The sequence below is a fragment of the Phocoena sinus genome, chromosome 16, assembly GCF_008692025.1.
Source record: "Phocoena sinus isolate mPhoSin1 chromosome 16, mPhoSin1.pri, whole genome shotgun sequence".
NCBI lineage: Eukaryota > Metazoa > Chordata > Mammalia > Artiodactyla > Phocoenidae > Phocoena > Phocoena sinus.
The window spans coordinates 75,178,677-75,200,783 of NC_045778.1; the positions used below are offsets into that span (position 1 = coordinate 75,178,677).

Genomic DNA, 22,107 nt, shown 5'->3' on the forward strand with positions numbered 1-22,107 from the left:
AACAGCAAGGTACAGTACAGTGGCCCAGGAAGATCACCGGGCTCGCTGTGTGAAGTCGGGAGCCCTCGGCCGGGCAGCCCGACACCCTCTGTGGTTTAAAGCTCGCTCCATACACCTCAGAAGGATGCTCCTTCTTTTGGACAGTCAGGGCTGTCCATGGAGCTCTCTATCTCAGTTCCAGGATTGGGCCCAGAAAGTTTCAGCAATTCTTCTTCTTAGGACATGTTTAAAAAACCAGGGGCCTTAGAAAACCAAAGTATCCAGGAGAAGCATCACTGGCGGGCAGGGGCTCCTGGGGCATCGGGAGAGACGACGGCCCTTACAGTTCATTGGTGCAGTTTGCCGGCTTATCCATCCTGTGCCCTTCCTTAAGCAGCTTAAAAAGTTCCTCCACGGGAATCCCTGGGTAGGGCGAGCCCCCTAAAGTGAAGATCTCCCACATTAACACCCCGAAGGACCAGCTGCAAAGAAGGGAGAAAGCAGCATTAGTAATCCATCTGAATCACAGAAACCTACTCACGCCCAGTTAAGAAAATAAACGCCCGCTTACTTCTTACATTCAAAGACAACTGACCGGGGCCCTCCTACAGTTCATCCAACTTGCCCCTTCCTGCCCCCAAAGAGCATCCCCAGATGACAACGAGAGGCTATTCTGATGGAATTTTCCATCAACAGACAAGTGATAAGTAAACCACCACTCTTTTGGGGGGCAGAGGGGAGGGTGGAGATTGGGGTTTTTTTTTTCCTCCTTCCATCATTCTCAAATAAAACTCTCTGTCTTAAGGCAAGTGTTATAAACATGAACTTCGAAACTGCAAAGCCCTTTATGCTCCTGTCCAGCTCCTCCGCCGGCCTATGTGCCTGACCCCAGGGCTGTGACCTACAGTATGAGCAGTTGACAGAATAAGGCCAGCACGCTAATTCTGAGAGGTAACAGCTGCCCAAGGTGGCCAGTGGACCATCCGAGGGCACAGAAGTTTTCCGACTTACTAAGGTCATGAAGGCAGTTAGCGCCGGGCTGGGATTAGGATGGAGGAGCCCTGTGCCCCAGACAAACTTCATACGAAAGAAAGCGAAAACATCTCATGGGGCACAATTTATACCTGACCGTGCAGAGACACATAGTTGGATCCGGAGCCTTGTTCAAGAGACTCACAGTTCCTGAGCTGATCCTGCATTTGTCTATGTCCCTGGAAATACACCCTCACTGATTCTGTTGAGTTTCAGAAATGAAACCGCCTTTGGTTTTGTGCAGAGCGAGAAGAGCAGCACAATGCAGGCAGTGTGCTCACTGCAGAACTGGGAATCGTAACACTTTCCTTCTAGGACTGCTGAAGAGGACCAGTGGCTATAGCACGGGATCCATGCCTGCCCCAGAAATCTTCCCACCCCCACAAACAAGAATAGCTCAACTGATTTTTTAATTCATAGGAACTTGCAAAAAGTAGAACACAGAGAGATCCTCTGTACCTTTCACCCAGTTTCTCACAATGGTAACATCTTTCGACCACATTTCCAAAGCTGGAATTCTAAAATACCAGTTGGAGCCTGGCCCTAATAATAGCTTTAAGTGTATCACAATAGAAACATTGTATACTTTGCACTCTATTTCTGTAACATTATCAAGGATGCTACGACAAGATCAGAATTTTTTCAAAGGATAAACAGGGAGCGGGCCCTGTCGAGATCATCCTAGTGGACCGTGTCCCAACCAGCTTTCCCCTGTGAGGACAAACCTAGGACGGGGAAAACATGACAAACTACTCTCGAGTAGGAGAAGTTTAAGGGCGCGAAGAACATGCCAACAGCTTGGCAAATTAGATAGCAGCTTTGTACTTGCACATCCGTGAATTAGTTCAAGGGGGAGAACTTCCGCTCTGGCAGGAGCAGGTTAGCGGTTCCACCTCCTGTGCGCTTTGAAGCCGGGCAGATTAGTAACAGAGCATTGGTTGCCAGCCTACCATAAAATCCATCCTTTCTAAGGCCAGCTCCTGCACCTTCTCTGCATGTGTGAAATGCAGCAGGGACCAAAGAATGAAGGAAGGCAAAGAATGTACAAGATTTTTACAGCTCAGCCCGAGGGAAAAGGCAGAGACAAGGGAATTACTTACACATCACTCTGATGGGTGTACACTCTATCGAAAAGGGCTTCGGGAGCCATCCACTTGACTGGAAGTCGGCCCTGCAAGTGCAGAAGAAATGTAAAAACCAATATATTAAAACCGATTCATTTTAGCAGGTTCAACCGGGCTGTGCCCTGTTTATTTTAAGAGCTGACACTCTAATGGTTTTTGCTGGACAGTCATTAGCGCAGAAATAAGCTCCAACTGGGACTACACGGAGCGTGGGAGATGCACAGATTTGGACATGTTAATAAAATGTCGTTTCCTTGGATTCTCATCATCATCTATCTCCCTAGCAGGCCCTGACCAACTCCTAGGTGAAAATTAACCCAGAAACTCCCAGGCTCTAACCCTTGCTAGGAAAGTTCTTGACAAGGAGCCTTACGAAGATTCTTGCTGCTGACTACTCTGTATATAAGACTGGTTCACATTTACCAAGAGTATCTTAACTGTAGTCTAACTTTGCTTATTGGGAAGTTTATAAAGAGTAAGGCCAAAGAACAGGAATAAAAAGGCATTGGTCCTTCTAGCTCTGAGCAACACCTTTCACCACCTTTCACCTGGAACATTCCGTGCCACCTCTCCACCCCTTCCCGCTTCATCACTGCCACAGCTTACGTTTGTGGTCTTTTTGTAGTAGTCTATATTGTTGATATCTCTGGCCAGTCCAAAGTCAGCTATTTTCATCACATTGTTTTCTGTTACCAAAACATTTCTGGCAGCTAAATCTCGATGAATGCACTGAAATCGACAAAGAACTCATTTCAAAATGCTACAAGAATAAAAAGGTAACATACGCACTTCTTATAATGCAGAGAGAAAATACATCTTACATCAAAAATTGGTATTTCTTTTCTAATTAAAATAAAAGAACAAGGCCCCAACTATTTCAAAGAGCAAAGGTATAGATAAGAAAACACGTGCCCTTTTGTCTGCAGCTGACTGGTATCCTTCGTATTATGAACAGCTAAATGACCTCTTTTTTTTTTTCTTTTTTTTTGCGGTACGCGGGCCTCTCACTGTTGCGGCCTCTCCCGTTGCGGAGCACAGGCTCCGGACGCGCAGGCTCAGCGGCCATGGCTCACGGGCCCAGCCGCTCCGCGGCATGTGGGATCTTCCCGGACCGGGGCACGAACCCGTGTCCCCTGCATCGGCAGGCGGACTCTCAACCACTGCGCCACCAGGGAAGCCCTAAATGACCTCTTTTAATGCCACAATTATTCCCCCTCTGCAGTTCCGGACACTGCTGCTTTCTTGCTCATTTTTGAAACTGTCCCCCCGCTGAGTTCTAAACCCATCCCTTCTCTTAGCTCACTCTTTCTCTTTCCCCGATCCCTCAGATTCCTTGGCTTTAGCTTCTCTCTCCCTCAAAATAGAGGACCTGTCCCATTACTTTTGTGTATTTCCACATATCCGCATGGCTTCCATTCTTAGATACATACAGAAGACCTGCAAATCCCTATCTCTAACCTGACCTCTCTCCTGGGATCCAGATTCTCATTTTCAATAGGACATTTCCACATTGACATCCCTTTGGCACCTTTAAATTCAAGGTCTCTACTCAATTCTCATTTTCTTGGTCTTTTTCGTATACACCTGAGATATATACAGCAGAATTCTTTACACACTCCTCCCAAATTCTTTTGATTTCAACCCCCAAATGCCTCTCCAATTTGTCCACCCGGCTCCGTTCCCACTGCTAAGCCCTTAGTTCAGGGTCTCATCACCCTTCCAACAGGTCTCCGTGTTCAAACTCAGCACTGTTGCATCTTCTCTGCTTCCCTCAAATTATGTTTCTGAGGGAGCTGATCACATCTGTTCCAGGCTTATATGAAGGCTAATGCCTGTCTATTCATATTCTCTGTCCAGTTCTCACCCAACACCTGGTCCCCACACGGGGCCCAACCTGTGTCTGCCACATACACGGGGGCCAGATGCTGAGATGCTCGCTACAGGGCAGCTGATTTACGGTTCCGATACTAACTCTTTGGTCTCAGAAAGCTCTAGTCATTATAACTTCTATGTCCCCTTTCTACAAATGATACGTTTTTGTAAGCTGCTAAAAAGTGTTTTAGCTGTACTTTAATACACCAAGATTTTACCAGGATACATGATAATTAGGGACCCAAATCATCACCTCCTAGTTTTGGAAATGGTAAGGTATAAAGAAGTGAACAAACATCCCTAACAAACACTTTTACACAGGTTCTAGGCAAAGGCTAACTGTTATATGAAGGAGAGAGTCTTATCAACCGATCTGACATGGGTGAAATGGGGCTGATTTGAGATTGATACTCCACAACATGGTCCACTGAAAAAGGAGCAGACCAAACTCTCTCTGAAGAATAAATGCGGGATAATTTTTTTCTGCCCACCCTCCAACTATTCCTTGTTTTTAATCTGCTTCTGTGGCTCCCTGGATGGGCCAAGATCATTGAAGGGACGGCAGGAGAGCCCCACAGGCATGCCTGTGCCCGGCCAGAATGGAAGCAGGAAATGTGAGAGCTCCCAGAAGCTGCCCGGGGATCCAGCTGGGGCGGGAGCTGTGTTCCTGGTTTTGGAGGCCTCTTCAAATTGAACTTCCAAGCCCTGGGCCAAACTCTCCCAGTGGTGTGCTCCCTGCCGACACAACTCTGTGAGTCTGGCAAGCTGTGTGGTCAGAAGAATCTGACTCCCTGTGTGTGGGGCTCTGACCACACATAAGGGCTCAACTCAAGAGTCACTACGACGGCGACCCCCATTTTCTCCAAGAGAGCCAGAACTCAGCACCAACCTCCCGCATCCCAGGGTGCTAGGAAACACCAAAGCCCACCCTCTGGGCTGAACAAGAAGAGACTTGGAACCAATACCAAGAAAAAGAAAATAATCAAAGTCAAGCCAAATTCCCATCATCTGCAGAAATCTGAGTTATTCTCCAGTGCAAAGAGCTGACCATTTTACATAACTAGGGCTCTCGGACTGTTTGGTGTTCCATTTCTTCAATAAACAAAGGTCAACCGGTCGCTAAGGGAGGGAAAACTAACACCTCTATGACCCTGACAGTGTGCTGGGTGCCTCTGCACAGCTGATCCCATTAAATTCCCACAGCAACCTATGAGATGGGTATTATTATAGCCATTTTACAGATGGGGAAGTTAGAGCTTGCTAAAAAAAGAAAAGCCAAACAAACAAAAACAAAAACAGCTGCTCGAGTTTAACACCTGGGAGGTTTAACTGGCCTTAGGATTTTGTAAAAAAGAAAAATTAGTGTACTTTGCACTGAAAATAGAAAGGTTTCCATAACTGGTAGAAGGCTCAAATCCCACGTCACCTAATTGTACACATCATGGAGTTTCTTAACTTGTCCACCCCCAGCGTCCCCAGGTCAAGGGCAGGACTGCGGGTTCATCTCTACATTCCCAGCACAGAACCTGACCCAGTAAACGTCCATTGAGCTGAATTCCTAATTACACTCCATCAGCAATGAACCAGATGTCTCACCCAACAGTTCCTCAGGTGTGTCTCTAACAAACTTATCGCCATCCACTGGGAGGGAATGGGTGTGACGGGGCTGACCTGTCCCCTGCTTCTTCATTTTCCACTGTCAGGAATAAGCCCTCCATTTTTGGAAGCAGGTTCCACTCAGGGGACCATTCTTAAGATCTTGGTCTAGAACCTGCTTCAAACCTGTTCTAGGTCCTTAATTGCCGGTGGCCTTCAGCAAAGAGCTTTGGAAACACAACCACAAAGCCTTAGGAAACAGGACTCTGTCCCCTCTACCCCACCCTGGGTTAGCAAACAAAGCCCCAACACAGGGCATCTCAATGGTCCTCTTCTCGGTCCAGGGAGGCAGGGAATACCTGAGAGCAGGATAGGTGGGTAGAGAACAAAAAGGCCAGGTCTGGGACCAGCCACTTTACTCTCCAGGCTGACGAGTCCCCAACTCAGAAATTAGGACAGTGACTTCCTCATACCTGGGCTCAAAGCTTTCCTGGCACTTCCAAACACTCCCCTGCATCCTTAACCATAAGGTGGGGATTTAAGCACACCTGTTTCTGTGTTGTTCTGGGGTTATGGACGATACTGTATGTAAAATGCTTGCTCCATGCCTGGCAGACATTAAGCTCTCACAAAGTGGTAGTGATTAGTAATGATGATAATTATTATTATTACAATACTATTAATAAGGGCATTTTCAGTTTGTCATTCTAAAATGTATCCTTTTCCCCATTTTGCCAAGTTCACCTGATTCTTAGCTCTCTCTCCACCACACCAAGCAGCTTCAAAGCAGGAAGGATCTCGTCCTCGGCGGTACAGGGGGGACCCACCACTGCTCCACAAGCCAGACTCCACCAGTTCCTTTCTCCTCTTCCACCTTCCTGAGACTCCTCCCGGGGCCTCTGTGAACTACATTCTGGGTTCCCTCCTCCCTCTCTGACCATGTCTCCTCCGTCTTTTCCTGTGCTTTCAGCCCATCTCTAGATTTGAGAGTTTTCTCAGGGTTTGACTCCAGGCTTCTGTTCCCCCTCTTCTCTGTCTCTCCCCAACCTCCCCACCCAAGGAGAACCCATCCATTCCCATGGCTTGAAACTACCCTTCCTTCACTGGCTCCGGCGTCTAGCCCAGCCCTCAGAGCTGAGCCTCAGCCCGCAGCTTCCCGGTCGACACCTGCCCTCGAGTGACCCTCAGACACGTTCAAAACGTACCTTGGATTTCCCACCAGAACCTATTCCTGCCACCGCCCCATGCCCCCATCTTCCTCATCCCGATTAAGCTGCACCACCATCCAGTTTCTCAAGCTGGAAATCCAGGAGTCAGCCTTGATCCCTCCTCTTCTCCCTCCTATACCAACTCAATCCCTTAGCTGTCCTGATAGCAAAATATATCCCAAAGCAACCTACTTTCCTCGTGTCTATCGGGGCCAATAAACCTCAGCCCAAACCATGGTCACAGGAGCCAGCTTTACAGCTTAAACCTGATCAAAATCACTCCCCCTCGGTGGCTTCCCCAGAGCCCAGAGCACAGGGCAGAGTCAGATGCCCTAGAGGCTCCACACAGCCCGTCCCTCTGCGGGAGGGCTCGCCCTTCACCTCCCCCTGCAACCTCCCAAGTTCCCCCCCCTGTTCCTGACCTCACACCGTCGGTTTCCTCCACAGCACGGTTCTCAGCCTTTCACATACTTATTTTATGCCCACATTTATTGTTGATTTCACCTGCTGCCCCCCACAGTTCCTGCTCCAAGAGGCCAAGGACTATGTCCATCCTGGTCACCTGACCCGGGATACCAGGCATCCAAATCAGGAACACTCAGGAATATTCGTTGAAGGATTAATAAAATGACCAGGCCAGTCTCCCACCACTTTGGATTTGTAGCAGCACCCGGCTGAATCCAAAAAACCCTTCCTCCCGCTCCCACACCAGGAGGACAGAGGACGGCCAGGACCAGAGGCTCGGGACGGGCGGCCTGCGGACAGGCTGCTTCTGCAGGGTTTTATTCAGCAATAATTCCAAGCTACAGAAAAGGCGAAAGAGAACAACAGCTGTCCAGGTTTGCCAGATTCACTTGTAATACTTTCTTGCTCTCTCTTTCTCTCTATACCCAGCCTCCCTGTACACACACACACACACACACACACACACACACACACACACACACACATCTTATGGCTGAGCCACTTAAAAGTGAGCTGCAGACCTCATTAGCACATACCTCCCACCTTACACAAGACCTCTATCACCACCCCCAAATTTAACATTGAAACAGTCACATTATTCACTATCCTATCAATTTCGCATTTCAATTGTTCATAAATGTCCTTTATAAAAGCGGCAGCCCCACCTCCCATCCAGGACACGATCCCTTCCGGGATCACACACGTACATTCAGTTGTCACGTCTCTTAAGCCTCCTTTAATCGGGAACCATCTCCCCAGCATTTTTTGTCTTTTGGGACACGGATATTTTGAAGCAATGTCTTGTCAAATGTCCCACATTCTAGATCTGATTGTTTCTTCCTGCCAAAGACTTGCCAGCTGGCAAAGTCCGCTGTGCACACACACGTGTACACAATCGCACAACCCTGTTTCGGTTTCCTAAAATCTGTACTTTGGGACATCTTACAGGAAAAAAAAAGCTCTGAAAAGTCTTCAACTCTGGACTCTCTTGAAAATAAAAAAACAAAAAACAGAACATGTGGTGGCTCTGGCCACGTTCCCACACGGCTACAGACAGCACGGGCTGAGGTGCAGCCACCGGTCCCCAAATCCCTACTCGGTGTGATGTGACAGGGGCTGCCTCGCTCACTCATGTGACTGGCATGGCCAGGACCCAGCCCAGGCCACAAGGGGACAGACGGTCCACGCCCACCAGAGGCTCTTACTTCTTTGGGGACCAGAGGAACCCCTGATGCTGCATTAAGCTTCAGCGCGGTTAGGAACTGACCCACCTCTGCCCCAGAAGGTAGGTCTGTACTTCCCCCCAGGCGTGGGCCAGGGAAGGGTGTCTTGGGCCGTCCAAAATGCCCCAGGGGCTATCTGGGCACCTGTCTAACTGCTTTCACAATAACTCAGATGTTTCAAGTCCACTGCGTGTGGCATGATTGGACCACAGGCGATTCACCTCAGGGGACCTGGCCAACTTCTAACCGCAGAGGGCCACCCCGCCAGCGAGACAAAATAAATCCAGCGGACACCCAGCACCCGATGTTACCGAAATACCCCTTCATTTGATCTTTGTTCTTAAGACTATTTAACGTCATTTCAAACTCAAAACCATGAAGACAACACCCGAAGTCCACGTCCAAAGGCTCAATAACCACAAAAAAACCTCAGAATTAAAGGCAGCGCCCCCCAAACCCAACTGCTGTCCACCTGGAGAGCCGACTCCCCGGCAGACCACAGCCAGCCGTGCCTGCGAAAAGAGACATCTCTTCTGCTCATCTCTGCGGTGTCACTGCTGGTTTATAAGGCTTTGGCTTTTAAAGAGTTCATTAAACCCCAATGTGAATAACGCAAGACATAGTCTCCAGGTCGTACGAGACAGGCAAGGGCTCGATTCAGCAAATGAGCACGTCCCAATGGTCTGTTTTCTTCAAAGACATTTTTCACTGGAATCCACCCAACCAAGGAGAATGGGAAGGACTCACTTTTTGGGAAGCCAAGTACTCCATGCCCCGGGCCAGCTGGTAGGTGCATGACACCAAGTCCTTGAAGGTCATCTGCTCCTCGGGAACGCGGGTGATGTCATAGGAGTACTCCATCCCAGGCGGCCTCCGGGCTCGGAGGTATTCCCGGAGGTTGCCCTTTGAGGCGTATTCGACTATGACATAGAGCGGCCCTGTGGACGAGAACACAAGCTGGAGAGGCAGGGAAGCCTGGATCTGCCCTGGGGCAGCTCAGCAAAGGAGTTTTACTTATTACAACCCAGTGCTTTATCATTTTTTTAAAAAATTTAAACATACAGAAAGCACACACAGAACACCTGCATTCTAATCTCCCCCAAATGACAACCGACGCTTGGTCGAGACAGACTCAACAGTCTTTAAGAAATAAAACAGCGATACTACAGTGAGTGCCCTTTCCCTGTTTCGCCCAGCCTCTCACCTGCGCCCTCTTGGAAAGCAACAGCTACCATAAATTTGGTCCTTGTAGTGCATTTTAACTATTTTACAGATACCTATGTATCAATAAACAACGTATTATTTTTAATCACATCAATGAGTAATAAAGACATAGCTTTGCACCATTTTTCCCCCCCACATATTATCTTTCTGGAAGCCAGTCAGGCTGATAAAAATAGATCTAGATCATTCCTTTTAACAGTTACATAGATTCTATCATATAAATACACCACATTTGTTTCTCCATCCCCCTATGGGTTGTTTCCGGGTTTGGGCCATTGCAAACAGTGTGCAGTGAGCACTGCTATGCACGTCTCTGTATATATATATATATGTGCAATAATTTCCCCATGGTATAGACGAGCCCGTTTTTGCGTGTAAATGTTACTGGCACACAACGTGGCCCATTCACTTCTGTATTGTCTGTGGCAGCTTTCTCACTGCGGCAGCAGAGATGGGTAGTTGTCACAAATCCGAAAATATTTACAGTCACCCTTTACAGAAAAAGTCTCCTGACTCCTGGCATAGACCTCAAAGGGAAATTGCTGAGGCAAAGACAGGCATTTTCAAGTTTATTAATTATCATCAAACTGATTCGCAGAGTGCCACAGATCACCCATGAGAGAAGCCAGGGGTCTCGCTCCCCTGAGGAAGATAATGTGCCCCTTCCTATCTGTCTCCCCTCTTTCAGGCCACTCGTGGGAGCTCAGCCGCCTGGTACCCATAACAAGACATGGGTTCCTCAATCCCCACTTTAAGGGAAGAACTTGTCAACCAAAATGTAGGATCTTATTTGGAGAAACCTCTCTCAGCACTTACAAAACAAAAACATAAGGAGGCTGCCTTTTCCGAAAACCCTCCAGGTTATACCCTAAAAACAGGAGGACGCTATAGGCCTTCCCATCCAGAGTCGCCCAATGCCCACCTTCCCGCCCCCAGAACCCAGGCACAGTCATAACGTCTTCTTTGTGTTCGTGGCCAGGAACACTTCCTGAAGGGTTTTGTTTTTTGGGGTTTTTTTGGCCACACCACGTGGCTTGTGGGATTTTACTAATTTTTTTACTTATTTACTTTCATTTATTTATTTTTGGCTGTGTTGTGTCTTTGTTGCTGTGCAGGCTTTATCTAGTTGTGGTGAGCGGTAGCCTCTCTTGTTGCGGAGCACGGGCTCTAGGCACGAGGGCTTCAGTAGCTGTGGCACGTGGGCTCAGTAGTTGTGGCTCGCGGGCTCTAGAGCGCAGGCTCAGTAGTCGTGGTGCACGGGCTTAGTTGCTCTGTGCGGCGTGTGGGATCTTCCCGGACCAGGGCTCGAACCCGTGTCCCCTGCATTGGCAGGTGGATTCTTAACCACTGTGCCAGCAGGGAAGTCCCAGCTTATGGGATCTTAGTTCCCTGACCAGGGATTGAAGCCAGGCCCTAGGCAGTGAGAGCTCAGAGTCTTAACCACTGGACCGCCAGGGAATTCTCCCTGAGGGAGTTTTTAAGGAAAACTTTAAACATGCACTTGAGAGGCCCTAGGAGCAGGATCTAAGAGTCCATCCATTTTTAAAACGATGCTGACATTGAACCCTGGGTTATGTGGATGAAAGCTCTTTTTCCTCCTACTCACCATCCTGAGTGCAGGCTCCGAGGAGATTTATGATATTTTTGTGTTTCCCAATCATCTTCATCATTTCCATCTCTGACACCAGATCAGAAAGGTCCTTCTCTGTGGCATCATCTGGGAACATCAGGTAAATTACAGATCAGTTTCCTCTAACCCGTTGGTTGCTACCGTTAGCTGATGAAAATTTGGTTGAAGCAGCATGAAAGTCAACTTTAGAACCAGAAAAACTTTCCAAATCATCTTACTGGTGAAGCGGGAAGGGCCCAGCACTGCCCTGCTCCGTGTCGAATAGCTAATTTGGGGTCAATAGGGTCAGAAGTCAGAACAAATATATAGGCCTTGGATGCCAAGGCCAAATCTTTTCCAGCAAACCTCACACACGAGGGGGCATTTTCCTCTATCGTGAAATAATTCCATCCTCTGGCAGACCTAAGGTACCTGAGAAAATCACATCAGACTTCATGGGGCCTGAAAGCAACTGTGAGGACTTCCGGGGAGGAGGAGGGAGAGGAGTGTGGGAGCATTCCACATCACTTCAGACTTTCTCTGCACCACGTGCTGCTAAGCTGAGCCCTCGCAGTCCCCAGAGCATTCACAGCTGGACTCAGAGGACACCCCGGACCGAGGACAGAGGTGCGTGTGCGCGCGTGCATCCTGAGGGGGCAAAGGTCCACGCCTTCCACGGGCTTCCAAAGGGGCTGGGATTCCCCTCCTAAAAAATGAAGGTTTTAAAAACCTCTGCTCCATAATTTCAAGCAAGAATGGCTTAGGTTCTGCATACACAGGCTCACAGTTAGCTTCCAAAAAGTGGCAAGATTCTTCTCCAGGTATCCCCCTTTGAGCTAATTCAATATGGGGAAATCTGGGCTTACTATAAAAAATGAGGTAAGGGCATGGATAGAAGCCATGCTGCATAAAGCTTTTTAGCTTCACAAAAGGAAGAGCAACACAATTGCCTGGAGTGTAAAATCCACGCAGACTCACATGGAGGACTGAGCGCCTGCCCCTCGGATGCAGAGGCTCCACTGCGGTGACACTGTGGGGTCTGCTCTAAGCTCTGAGCCACCCACTGGCTGTAAAAACGGTCACGTCATAAGGGCTCTGTGGCTAAGGTCCTTCTCCATCCTAAGGGAAGGCCAGCCTTGAAACAACCAGAGAAAGAGAACTCCCAGACCTCCTCCCCCTGAGCTCCGTAAACCGAATCAGAAGCTCTGTCCACAGAGACCGGGAGCCTGGGCCTTCCGCATACTCGGCCCTGGTACACGGCCAGGGGCTGTCAGGGCGGCCGGTGGGAGCCCACAGCTCTCTGCGCCTGCCACTCGGCAAGGCAAAGGCACAGGCGGCAGGCCCAGGCCACGCAGGATGCAGGCAGAGGGCTGGCTGCCTCTGTTGGTGGAGCTGAGACACGCAGGGTGGGAGAACGTAGTCCTCCCAGGCATCACACCCCAAAGTGGGGAGCAGCTCAAAACACCCTAGTATGCCTTGGGAGCCATTCAGATCCATAGCTAAAAAAACAAACAGGAAGAAAACACCCAACACCTTTCTGACTATTTCCACCTTGCTCCCTCCCCTCAGGGAGAGACGTGGTGACTATCCCACAAAAACCCATGAAAGAAAGAAAAAGCCTAGCCCCCGGGGCGTCCACAATGCGGAGGCCCCCCATGTCCTGAGAACAGACCTCTCTCCTCCAGGACATGTGGGAAAAACTCAGCTTGGGGTGTCCTTTCTGAGATGCCTACAATGGGAATTATAATGCAACCATTCCCTATAACTCCTCTCATGAAAGAACACTGTGGGAGGATGAAGTTAATGGTTAAAAGTTCTTTAAGCTCCTTGGACGCAGGGTTAGAAGGTTAATGCAGAGACATTCAGGCTCCCACGAACGCCACTCGACGTTTACATCCCTGGGTAACGGCTCACACGTCCCAGAAGGCTCTAGACCAGCACCAATCCGGTGAGCCCCCTTTCAGCTTCCCAAGCGACTCCCACAGACAACGTCATTCCTTTGTTCCTCCTGCAAAGGAGTGTGTCCTCCTCTCCCTGAGCCTCCTTTCTCCCTCTGAAACGGCCAATTTTCCTTCATCTGTAAATTAAGGTTTGCGTCCTGAATCCGACATACCACTACTCATCTAAATTAATCAATTCTACGTGAATCGATACTTTCTAAGCACCTACAAATATAAAGGGAATTAGGCTGCCACTTTCCAATACAACTGGCTTTTCTTTTTTATAAGTGCACACAGCTCAAGATAAATAGTCTGTCCAAGATGCTGATTTATACTGAAAACTTCTCAACCCCTAGGTCAACTATGTGCTCTCTAACCCCCTGCCATGACAGAGTTCACATGCCACAAAAGGAACATTCTTGATAAGGCGCCCTCACCCCTCCCTTCCCCCACCCTCCCCACCTCCGCCCCACTCACCTTTCAACATCTTCACGGCCACAGTGACTGCTTCCTTGGGCTTCTCTTTGTCAATTCCCACTGCTTCAGCCATGACCACTTGCCCAAAGCAACCTTCTCCCAGGGGTTTGCCCAGCGTCAGCCTAAATGTGTAAAGAGAGGATTAGCAAACAGCATCTGGTGTAGCGAGGGAAATTCCTGAACTCAATATAAAAATCTTTCAGCGGCTTACAAAAGCATGGAGCATTTATCATATGGAACTAATGAGACTTGGGGTACACATGCGCTTGAGTATTTTCTTAGTGACGTTTGAGAGAATGTCAATTACTGCTGGAACAGCTATTGAATTTCACATTTGTATTCTCGATTTATTTTCTTTATGGACGGTATCCTTGCAAGTGAGGTGGTCAGCCTTCCTAAGTGCTAAAAACGAGGAGCTTTTGATCTTGAGCCTATCGAATTTTCATCATTTAGAATATCTCAAAGAAAACCATTAAAGCTGTTATTTTTTGTCTCTGTGATGTCTTTAAAAATCGCTATTATTCGAATACCAATGGATTTTATGGTCACATTCTGGGCCAAGTAACAAGATATGAATCTTAAACGCATTTCAAGGAATCTCTATTTTTTCATTAAAGGAAAAAGGAAATGCTAGAAATTGGGGCAATTTTTTTTTCGACATAATAGTTTAGAAATCCTTATGACTACCCAACATTAATAATGCAGAAATCCAAAGTATCACAACAAACTTAATTTCTAAGCTCAGAAGCTCTACATACATCATACTAATAGCCATATAGACTCCTTGGGTGTTCCAGAAACCAGCTGAATGGAAGAGACTTTGGAACACTTATGAATGTGGTTTTTTCATCTAAGCATAACACAGCAAAGTACCAAGCTGCCACTAGTAAGCAGTATTTTTGGTAAGTACGCAATGGTTTGCAAAAGTCACAGCAAAGACCGAGGGCAGTGTGTGCTATGCTGAGGTCATTCCCTTTCTATCCTGAGCTAAAATTAAATTTAATATCTTGGCAGAAAATAAACATTTGCATTGGAAAAGTGACTAATTTATGTCCTATTGCCCTGCCGCTACAAGCATAACAATCCTTTCTTTGTATAACGTCTGCCTCCGATCTAATAAACTGCTTCTAAATAGCCTCCATTCATTGGAAATCTGCTCCACCTACGGTTGTGCTAAACACTATTTTGAAATGCTTTGCACTCAGATTTTCCACACTCCGGGTACCCCGGGTGGGAGCTAACAGACAGACTCCCACTGTGGCCAGTGGTGTCACAGGTGTGGCAAAAACTACAGACTGAACCTGAGAGCTGCCGTTTCTTAAAATATCCCAGCTCCCAAACTCAGTCCTATATCCATAGGAACGTGTGTACATTAACCCACCTCCTTGTTTAATCAAACCAGGGAGCTGGGAGGGCTTACGGGAAACACCCCCTTTCCACATTCTACAGGTAAAGAAATCATTCTTTGTTTTTTCTGGTACCTCACTGGTAAGTGTTCAGTAAACAAGTACTGAATGAATGAACAGTACACAAATAAACTGGAAATCATTTCCATTAACACTCTGACAGGATGATATCAGTACAATAATTTGGTTCTAAGGTATGCTGCACATTGATAAATGAGCTGTTTATTATTTAAAGTAACGAGCCATTAGAAAACAAAGCTGGTTGGAGCTGTGTGAATCAAAATTACAAGTGCCATGGAAGCTATCTCTCCTTCCAAAGAGAGCACGTGATATCCAGACCCTGGAAGAGCTCATCTTTGTATTTCCAAATTTGTGTATGAGTTCCTTCTCCAGTAATTAGACACTTCTCCGACATAATCTCACGGAGATAGTGCAAATGTCAAGACCAATAGGGTTGCTGTACATGTCAAAAGCTTACAAGTCAAAAGCTTACTCCAGCTGATTTCATGCAGATGTATAGTCAGCGATTTCTACCTTCCATTATTCTCAAGCTGTTTGGACTCTGATTACTACAAGAGAGACCCTGGAAATGAGCTGACAGCCCTTCAATGACCATCATATTCATTTCAGAAGGCGAGTCTGGGGGCTGGTCCCTAGCTAGAAGATGGAGGGCTGGTACTCCAAGATCTGTCCACTGACTCGATGCCCAGCTCTGCCATCTTGCTGAGATTTGCAGTTCAGATCTCTCAGGTTATGAAGGGAAATGGAAGGAAGGGAAATTCACATGAGCCGAGAACTGTGCTCAGTCCTTGGAGGTCTGTACCGTGACCTTCATTTCATAGAAATGAAGTTCAAAGAGAATCAGGGAACTCACACAAGGTTGCCCAGCCACTGGCTGGCAGAGCCGGGATTCCAATCCAGCCCAATAGAATCCAAAGTCCCTGAACTTGAAGCCAGACCAAGAGACACACAGCTCCCAACAATGCCTTCAGCAGAGCCCAGGTGGCCACACTTTGACTGAACATCTGACTGGAACACACCCATGTCATCCGATAAGGAAAATACTAGGGACCACAAGAAACTCGATGTCAGGTACCGTATTTGAAGATTTCTAGCCCAATATTATATTAAAAACTATTAAAAACAGCAACACTGGATGAAGATTCTTAAGGCAATCTATATGCTAGACCTAATTTCTCTAAGGAAATGAACTGTAGGACAGACACGTTCTAGGAACCAGAAGTTGGAATGTCAACTCTGTTTTATAAATGGGATAATCCCACTTTGATTCCATTTGACTGGGTTTGAATTATCTAGAAAGCTAAAACAAAAAATGCTACCAAGGTACCATTTTGTTTGGGGATCAGCCATGGCTTAGTAGCTCTGTTTTAAAAGAACTATTAAAAAAGAGAGAGAGAATTAGTTCTTCGTTTTTCTTAGAGTTGGTTATTTAGATACAATCTTACCCACTCCTGCTGACATCATCACAGCAAGACCTTGGCAGTTAAGGGTAATAAAAAGAAAATGTCAGCCCAATATCCCCATTTTATACTTCAGCCCCCATTCAGCGATGCGCCCCACAGAAGTACTCACTTGTCTCTCGGAAACTCCCATTTTGGATCTTCTGGCAGCTCGTACTCGGAGACCCCCGCCAGCATGGGGGTGTCTGCTGTCGAGGAGAGGCGAGTTGTAATCCTCACCAGTGGGGTATTGGAGTTCATGGAGGAGCTGGACTCAGCAGAAACCTGGATACAAAATACAAAGACACAGATGTAATCCTGGCTCCACCTGCGAAGGCTGGAAGCCGGCCAGAGCCCTGCCAGCCAGTCAGCTCTTAGAAAGGTGGGAAGGTGAGGGTTGGCCAAAGTCGTGAATTGAGGACCAAAACCCTGGATTCCAACTCCTCTGTCTTCCCATCCACGCAGTATGTGCTAGATTTCATCCAAATTACACAGTCCTAAGGCCAGGTTTCCAGACAACAGTTTTAGAGAGTGCCTGATAAAAAATGTCTTCTTTCTGTCCTAATTCCTCAAGATAATCACTTGAGGACATAGAGACAGACCCCATGGGCTTCATTCTTGCCTTTTTCCCTGTGCCTGTACTGGAGCCCCGGATTATCGATCTCCTGCCCGTAGACCAGCAGGGATGGTGAATCAGTGCTGTGCTTATGAGATTCCATAAAAACGTCTGGAAAATCGGCTCTTCAATCAGCTCTATCTTTTGAAACGTAAGCAGAATACCTCAAGGAACTAGCTCTAGGATTTGAATGTGAAAAGCATTCCAGTAGCTCCACGTGCCTTTACTCAAGGTAACCAGAGACCCAGGCACTGGGGACCACTATCTGCTTCTCCCTAGTCCTTCTGGGAACTGGTTGATGCCCAGGCCATTTGGAGAAAATCAACTACCTCTTGTCAACTTCAGTTTCAGAAACTAGTGGAAGAGTCAAGGGAAAGAAAAATACCTCTTTATTCACAATCTCGTGGGAAAGCTCCTCTCCCCCCGGGAAGCCTGCAGGGCTTCACCGAGTTTTCTCATTTACTCTAATCCATTATAGTCTGCATTTGATAAAATGGTTATTTCTTAACTATATCATCTTCCCCGTGCTGGTTTCTGTAAAGGAAAACACCATCGCGGGCTGCCTGACCATCACCTTATTCCAAACCGTGAACAAGACTCTGGCCTGACAGAGCTGGAATCGGGGGTTTGACGTGACCCCTCAAACGTGGTTCTGTCCCCGGCATGACTGCCCACATCAACCCTTCTTCCCAGCTGTGCTTACAAACACTTTTTAAATCGAGGTGGCAAGGACCAAGTAAAGATGAACATATTTAATGGGGATGAACTTTCAAGGTGGAGCCTGGACCATTCCCACAGGGAACCAGAAGACTGTACTTTCCTGGGAACGTCCTACTTAAAAAATGTTGATTCTCTCCTTTTTAAACCCAGACTGCCCTTAAAAAGCAGGTAGGAGACCTGAGAAGATGTCCAAGAATGGATTCGGAGGGAATCATTTTAGGAACAGGAAGTCGGTTTTCGTATTAATATCAAGAAGTAGGCAATTTTTAACACAGAATTTCTATTATCTTTTTAAATGTCCATGAAAACATTTCTGAGCAGTCTTTTTTCAAAGGCTGTTATTCCTAAATTTTATTATGCAGACAGCACGATCAATGTTTACTCGCTGTGAGCATAGTAAATAATTTTTTTTTAAGGAACTGAACAATCATTAATCTTGGAGCTGAGAGGGGCCTCATGAATAGATATGGTTCTAAGAGGCTGAGGCTTCACACCCAAGTGTCTGGGCCACAGAGGCAAAACAGCAGAAGCAAAAAGAAAAAGACGAAAAGCCCGTGGAAACGACCTCCGCAGTGCGCTGACCTCAGCTGCAGGGCCCACCAGTAATGTCCTCAAGACCTCCACAGCCTTCACTGACCACATATCTATGTCTTGAGCTCCAACTGCAGAGAAGGGTTCAGAAAGATTCAAGGAATAAGTTGGGCGAAAAATAATTCCCCAAATCCTAACGCCCTGAGTCGGTTTTGAGCTATGGATGCAAAAGGAGACTGGTGTTCTCAGAGACAAAAAGGTCTCCCACGTGAAGAAGCAAAAATCACCACTCATTGCAGTGGGAACCGGGCTTGAAGATGACAGGGAAGAAGATTCGGAACAGCAGTCAAAGTCAGCCTGGCAATGAGACAGTTACAGGCCCCAACCAGACGAGGGCTGGCAGATTTCACAGACGAACACCCCCTCCGAGGCCAGCAGCGTAGCCCTCCTTGCTGGACCGCAGGGTGGCCAGAACTGCTGTGCATGGTGTGCTGGGATCGTGGTGAGGGAGAAACCCCTGGGGCGGTGATGGGGGGGCGCAGCTCTGGGTGAAGAGGCCCGTCTGGCCTTCCCTCCCACATCCTCGCACATCACACACGGTTGAGGCTTCAGGACACAACGCAGAGGACTGGCCTTCCCATGGCAAGGTGTGAGGACACAGGCACTGAAAACAAGCCTCGGGAAGGATATATAAGAGGCTTAGCCGTGGTCAGCTTTGGGGAGAGAGATTATAGGACGTTGAGGGACGGGGTAGACTATGTCTTATTTCAGAACTTCCTAAACCATCTGAATTTCATTCCCATGCATATGTATCTCTTTTACGTTCTACGAAAACAAAGCACTTTTCTTTAATGACAAAAATGTTTTTAAGAATAAAGAGGATCTGGACTGAGGCATGGCACTGCGGCGGGGGGGGGGGGGGGGGGGGGGGGGCGGAAAACAGGGCATATGCTTAAAATATACTGACTTCTAAAATGAGTTAAAATGACGAGATCACTGCTGTCGCCCCTTCCCTGGGCTAGAGGCTGGGTGCTGGGGCGTCTCTGCGTCCTTCCAAGTGGATACCCAGTGACCTCCCCTAGCCAAGCAGCCAACCCTAGCTGGTGCCCTTCCCCTGCAAACTGTTTATAATGTGGGGCCGTGAGCCGGTGGCGGCATCCTGACCAAGTGCACCACCGCAGGCTGTGGGATCCCTGTTCCAACAGTTAACTGTGAGAGTTTCGGCAAGTCACTTGACGTTCCTCAGCTCCAGTTTCTTCACCTGTTAAAGGGAGACCGGAACAGTTCCCACATCACAGAATTACCGTGATGGTAAAATGACGTCACACCCATAAAGCGTTTGGTGCTGAGCCTGGTGCTTGCTGAGAGCTCAGTCAACTTTCGCTACCAACCCCACGAGGGTTTCTCTTAGCATCTTTCTAGAGTCATTTGCTGCTCAGATCCAAGGGAGCTCAGATGGCCCCTCCCCCGGGGAAGCCCGAGGACTTGGAGCCCAAGGCTGTTCTGTGTGTGAGCTCCTGTGACATGGCGTGCAATGTGGGAGAGAGAAACCCCACCGGCGGCGTTAAGGGCAGGACTTGCCTTAATGGTGTGAAAGACTAGATCCTCTGCTCACAGCCAGGTTGCGCCGGGGCTCCAGTGAGCAAAAAAGCAAACCCCAGAAATTAAGGACCCAGGAGTCAGGGCACGGTCCCAGGGCAAGAGGAAAGCTAGAGAGCAAGAAAGTCCTCATGACACACAGGGCTTAGAGGCCGCTTCAGAAAGAAAAACGAAACAACCAGTCAGAAGTTAACTGCTCTGCGGCTAACCTGTGACCCCAAAGGAATCTTGGCCCACAGACCGTGACAGAAGTTCACGCCCATATACATCTTCCCCCACAAACAGATTGTCTCCAACAAGGTTTTAAGGTGAGAGCTTTGAACATGGAAAACCTTTCCAAACTTAGTTGCTGTCACTGTGATTAAAGTTATGGAAATTTTGCTCACATTAAGTGTAGAGGTTTAGATTCCATGTACAGATCTGGAAAATACTTTTGTAAAACACACAAAGAGAAAAAAGGTAAGAAAATGCCCCCAAGTGTAAGAAACGACAGAATTCAATCACTCTGTCTGTGGACGTATATCTTAATTTTACCTCCATGCATTTTTACTATGCTTTTAAAATCCCCTCTGAGACTGTAAAATAGGACTGGCTTTCTCTTCACTCCGTTTCACTCCGCGTGCTAACGTGTCTGCAGGGCTGGCCCGACCCCTTGCAGGCAATTCCTCCGTGGAACACCGTGTTTCTGGAGCTTCTCTCCTTTGGACCACACTCCTTAAGGAAATCCACTGTCCACCTCTGAATCCTACTTCTGCAGCAATGTTAGATGATCGCTTTTTTTTTTTTGGCACAAAATCATAATCCTCTATCAGATATGCTTCTTCAACTCTGGGTTTCCTTTTTATCTAATTTTAAAATAGTCCATCGATAGAGATCATTTAGTTATGTACAACAATAAACATTAACAGTCTAAAACAAGCTCTTTTTTCCCCACTCCCAAATCCTGGCAGCCACTTTTTTAGCATGTTTTTTCACAGCCTCAATTCAGCTTCCTCACTTTCCAGAATCTCTTTACCATAAATTCCTCGTGCCATAAATCAAGCCTTTAACTAAATGTGCTTTTTGTCTATTTCCACGGTACATAAAGGAGATTAAGCAAGGAAGCCCGGCTTTTTTCTTTTCTTTTTAAAGGGCCACCGAGAAACTATGTTATCTTTTAATACGAGATTCAATTCAACAGTGAGAGGGGGGCCCACAGAGGACAGAGCAGACAGAGGCACAGATGCCACAGGGAAGAGGTATGAATATCCGTGTGCCTGCTTATCCTGAGGACTCACAAACGGACCCCAACCAGCCAGAGAAGCCCTCTGACTCTCAGTCCATGGGTCCGCATTCCCAGACCAAAGCACAACGTCCTGGAGTCGACACAGGTTTGCTATAAGCCCTGCCCATCACTCCCCGACGGCAGGCAAAATGCCTTCACCACCCCAAGCTGAAATAAAGGTCCAAGGGGTGTGGGGACGGGATTTTTTTCCTTCCGTAACAAATTTTAGGTCAAGAGGCAGGGTAGTTGATCTGGCACGCACTTTTCTCCCTTAGCAAGTCTCCGTCTCCCCAGACCTCCCCGCAGGACTCTCCAGAGTAAACCTATCAAACCCCAACCGGCTGGTCTTCCTAGAAGATCGCACCCAGGCCCGAGCTTACAAACTGTTGTGTCTTCTGGAAGCGGAGAGGAGAGAATGGCCAAATGGGGGCTGGGAGGGCCAGGCGCCCACACAAAAGGGCAAATTCCAGTTAAACCATCCATGACCATCTAATTACCCACATGCTTTCTGGAACTGGCGAGGTTTCATTAGACCACTTGATTGACCAAAATACAGAGAATGTTCCGAGATCACGCTGTTTAGCTGCTAGGTAGTAGATGAGCTTCTAGAAGTGGGACTGCCCTTCACGGAGTTCGGTATGTTTCATAGCCATTCATACCCAGCCCCGAGAACTGGCTCCTGAATCACACACGCCATCTTTGCCCTGTTCATGGCGCCCCTGGGAATGTGCCATCTGCCTCAAAGACATTGTTATAAAACAT

At 47.6% G+C, this 22,107-nt stretch overlaps 1 protein-coding gene across 19 annotated transcripts in view; it reads right to left on the reverse strand.

Moving 5' to 3' along the window:
* FGFR2 (fibroblast growth factor receptor 2) overlaps positions 1 to 22,107 on the reverse strand; it is a 103,777-nt gene that overhangs the window by 6,200 nt on the left and 75,470 nt on the right. For all 19 annotated transcript variants that reach the window (XM_032608376.1, XM_032608375.1, XM_032608374.1 and 16 more), the window contains 7 exons: positions 16,749 to 16,900; positions 13,750 to 13,871; positions 11,330 to 11,440; positions 9,247 to 9,437; positions 2,742 to 2,864; positions 2,112 to 2,182; positions 324 to 461 (listed from right to left, as the gene is read on the reverse strand). In XM_032608376.1, coding sequence (XP_032464267.1) covers positions 324 to 461; positions 2,112 to 2,182; positions 2,742 to 2,864; positions 9,247 to 9,437; positions 11,330 to 11,440; positions 13,750 to 13,871; positions 16,749 to 16,900 — 908 coding nt within the window. The remainder of the gene's footprint in view (positions 1 to 323; positions 462 to 2,111; positions 2,183 to 2,741; positions 2,865 to 9,246; positions 9,438 to 11,329; positions 11,441 to 13,749; positions 13,872 to 16,748; positions 16,901 to 22,107) is intronic.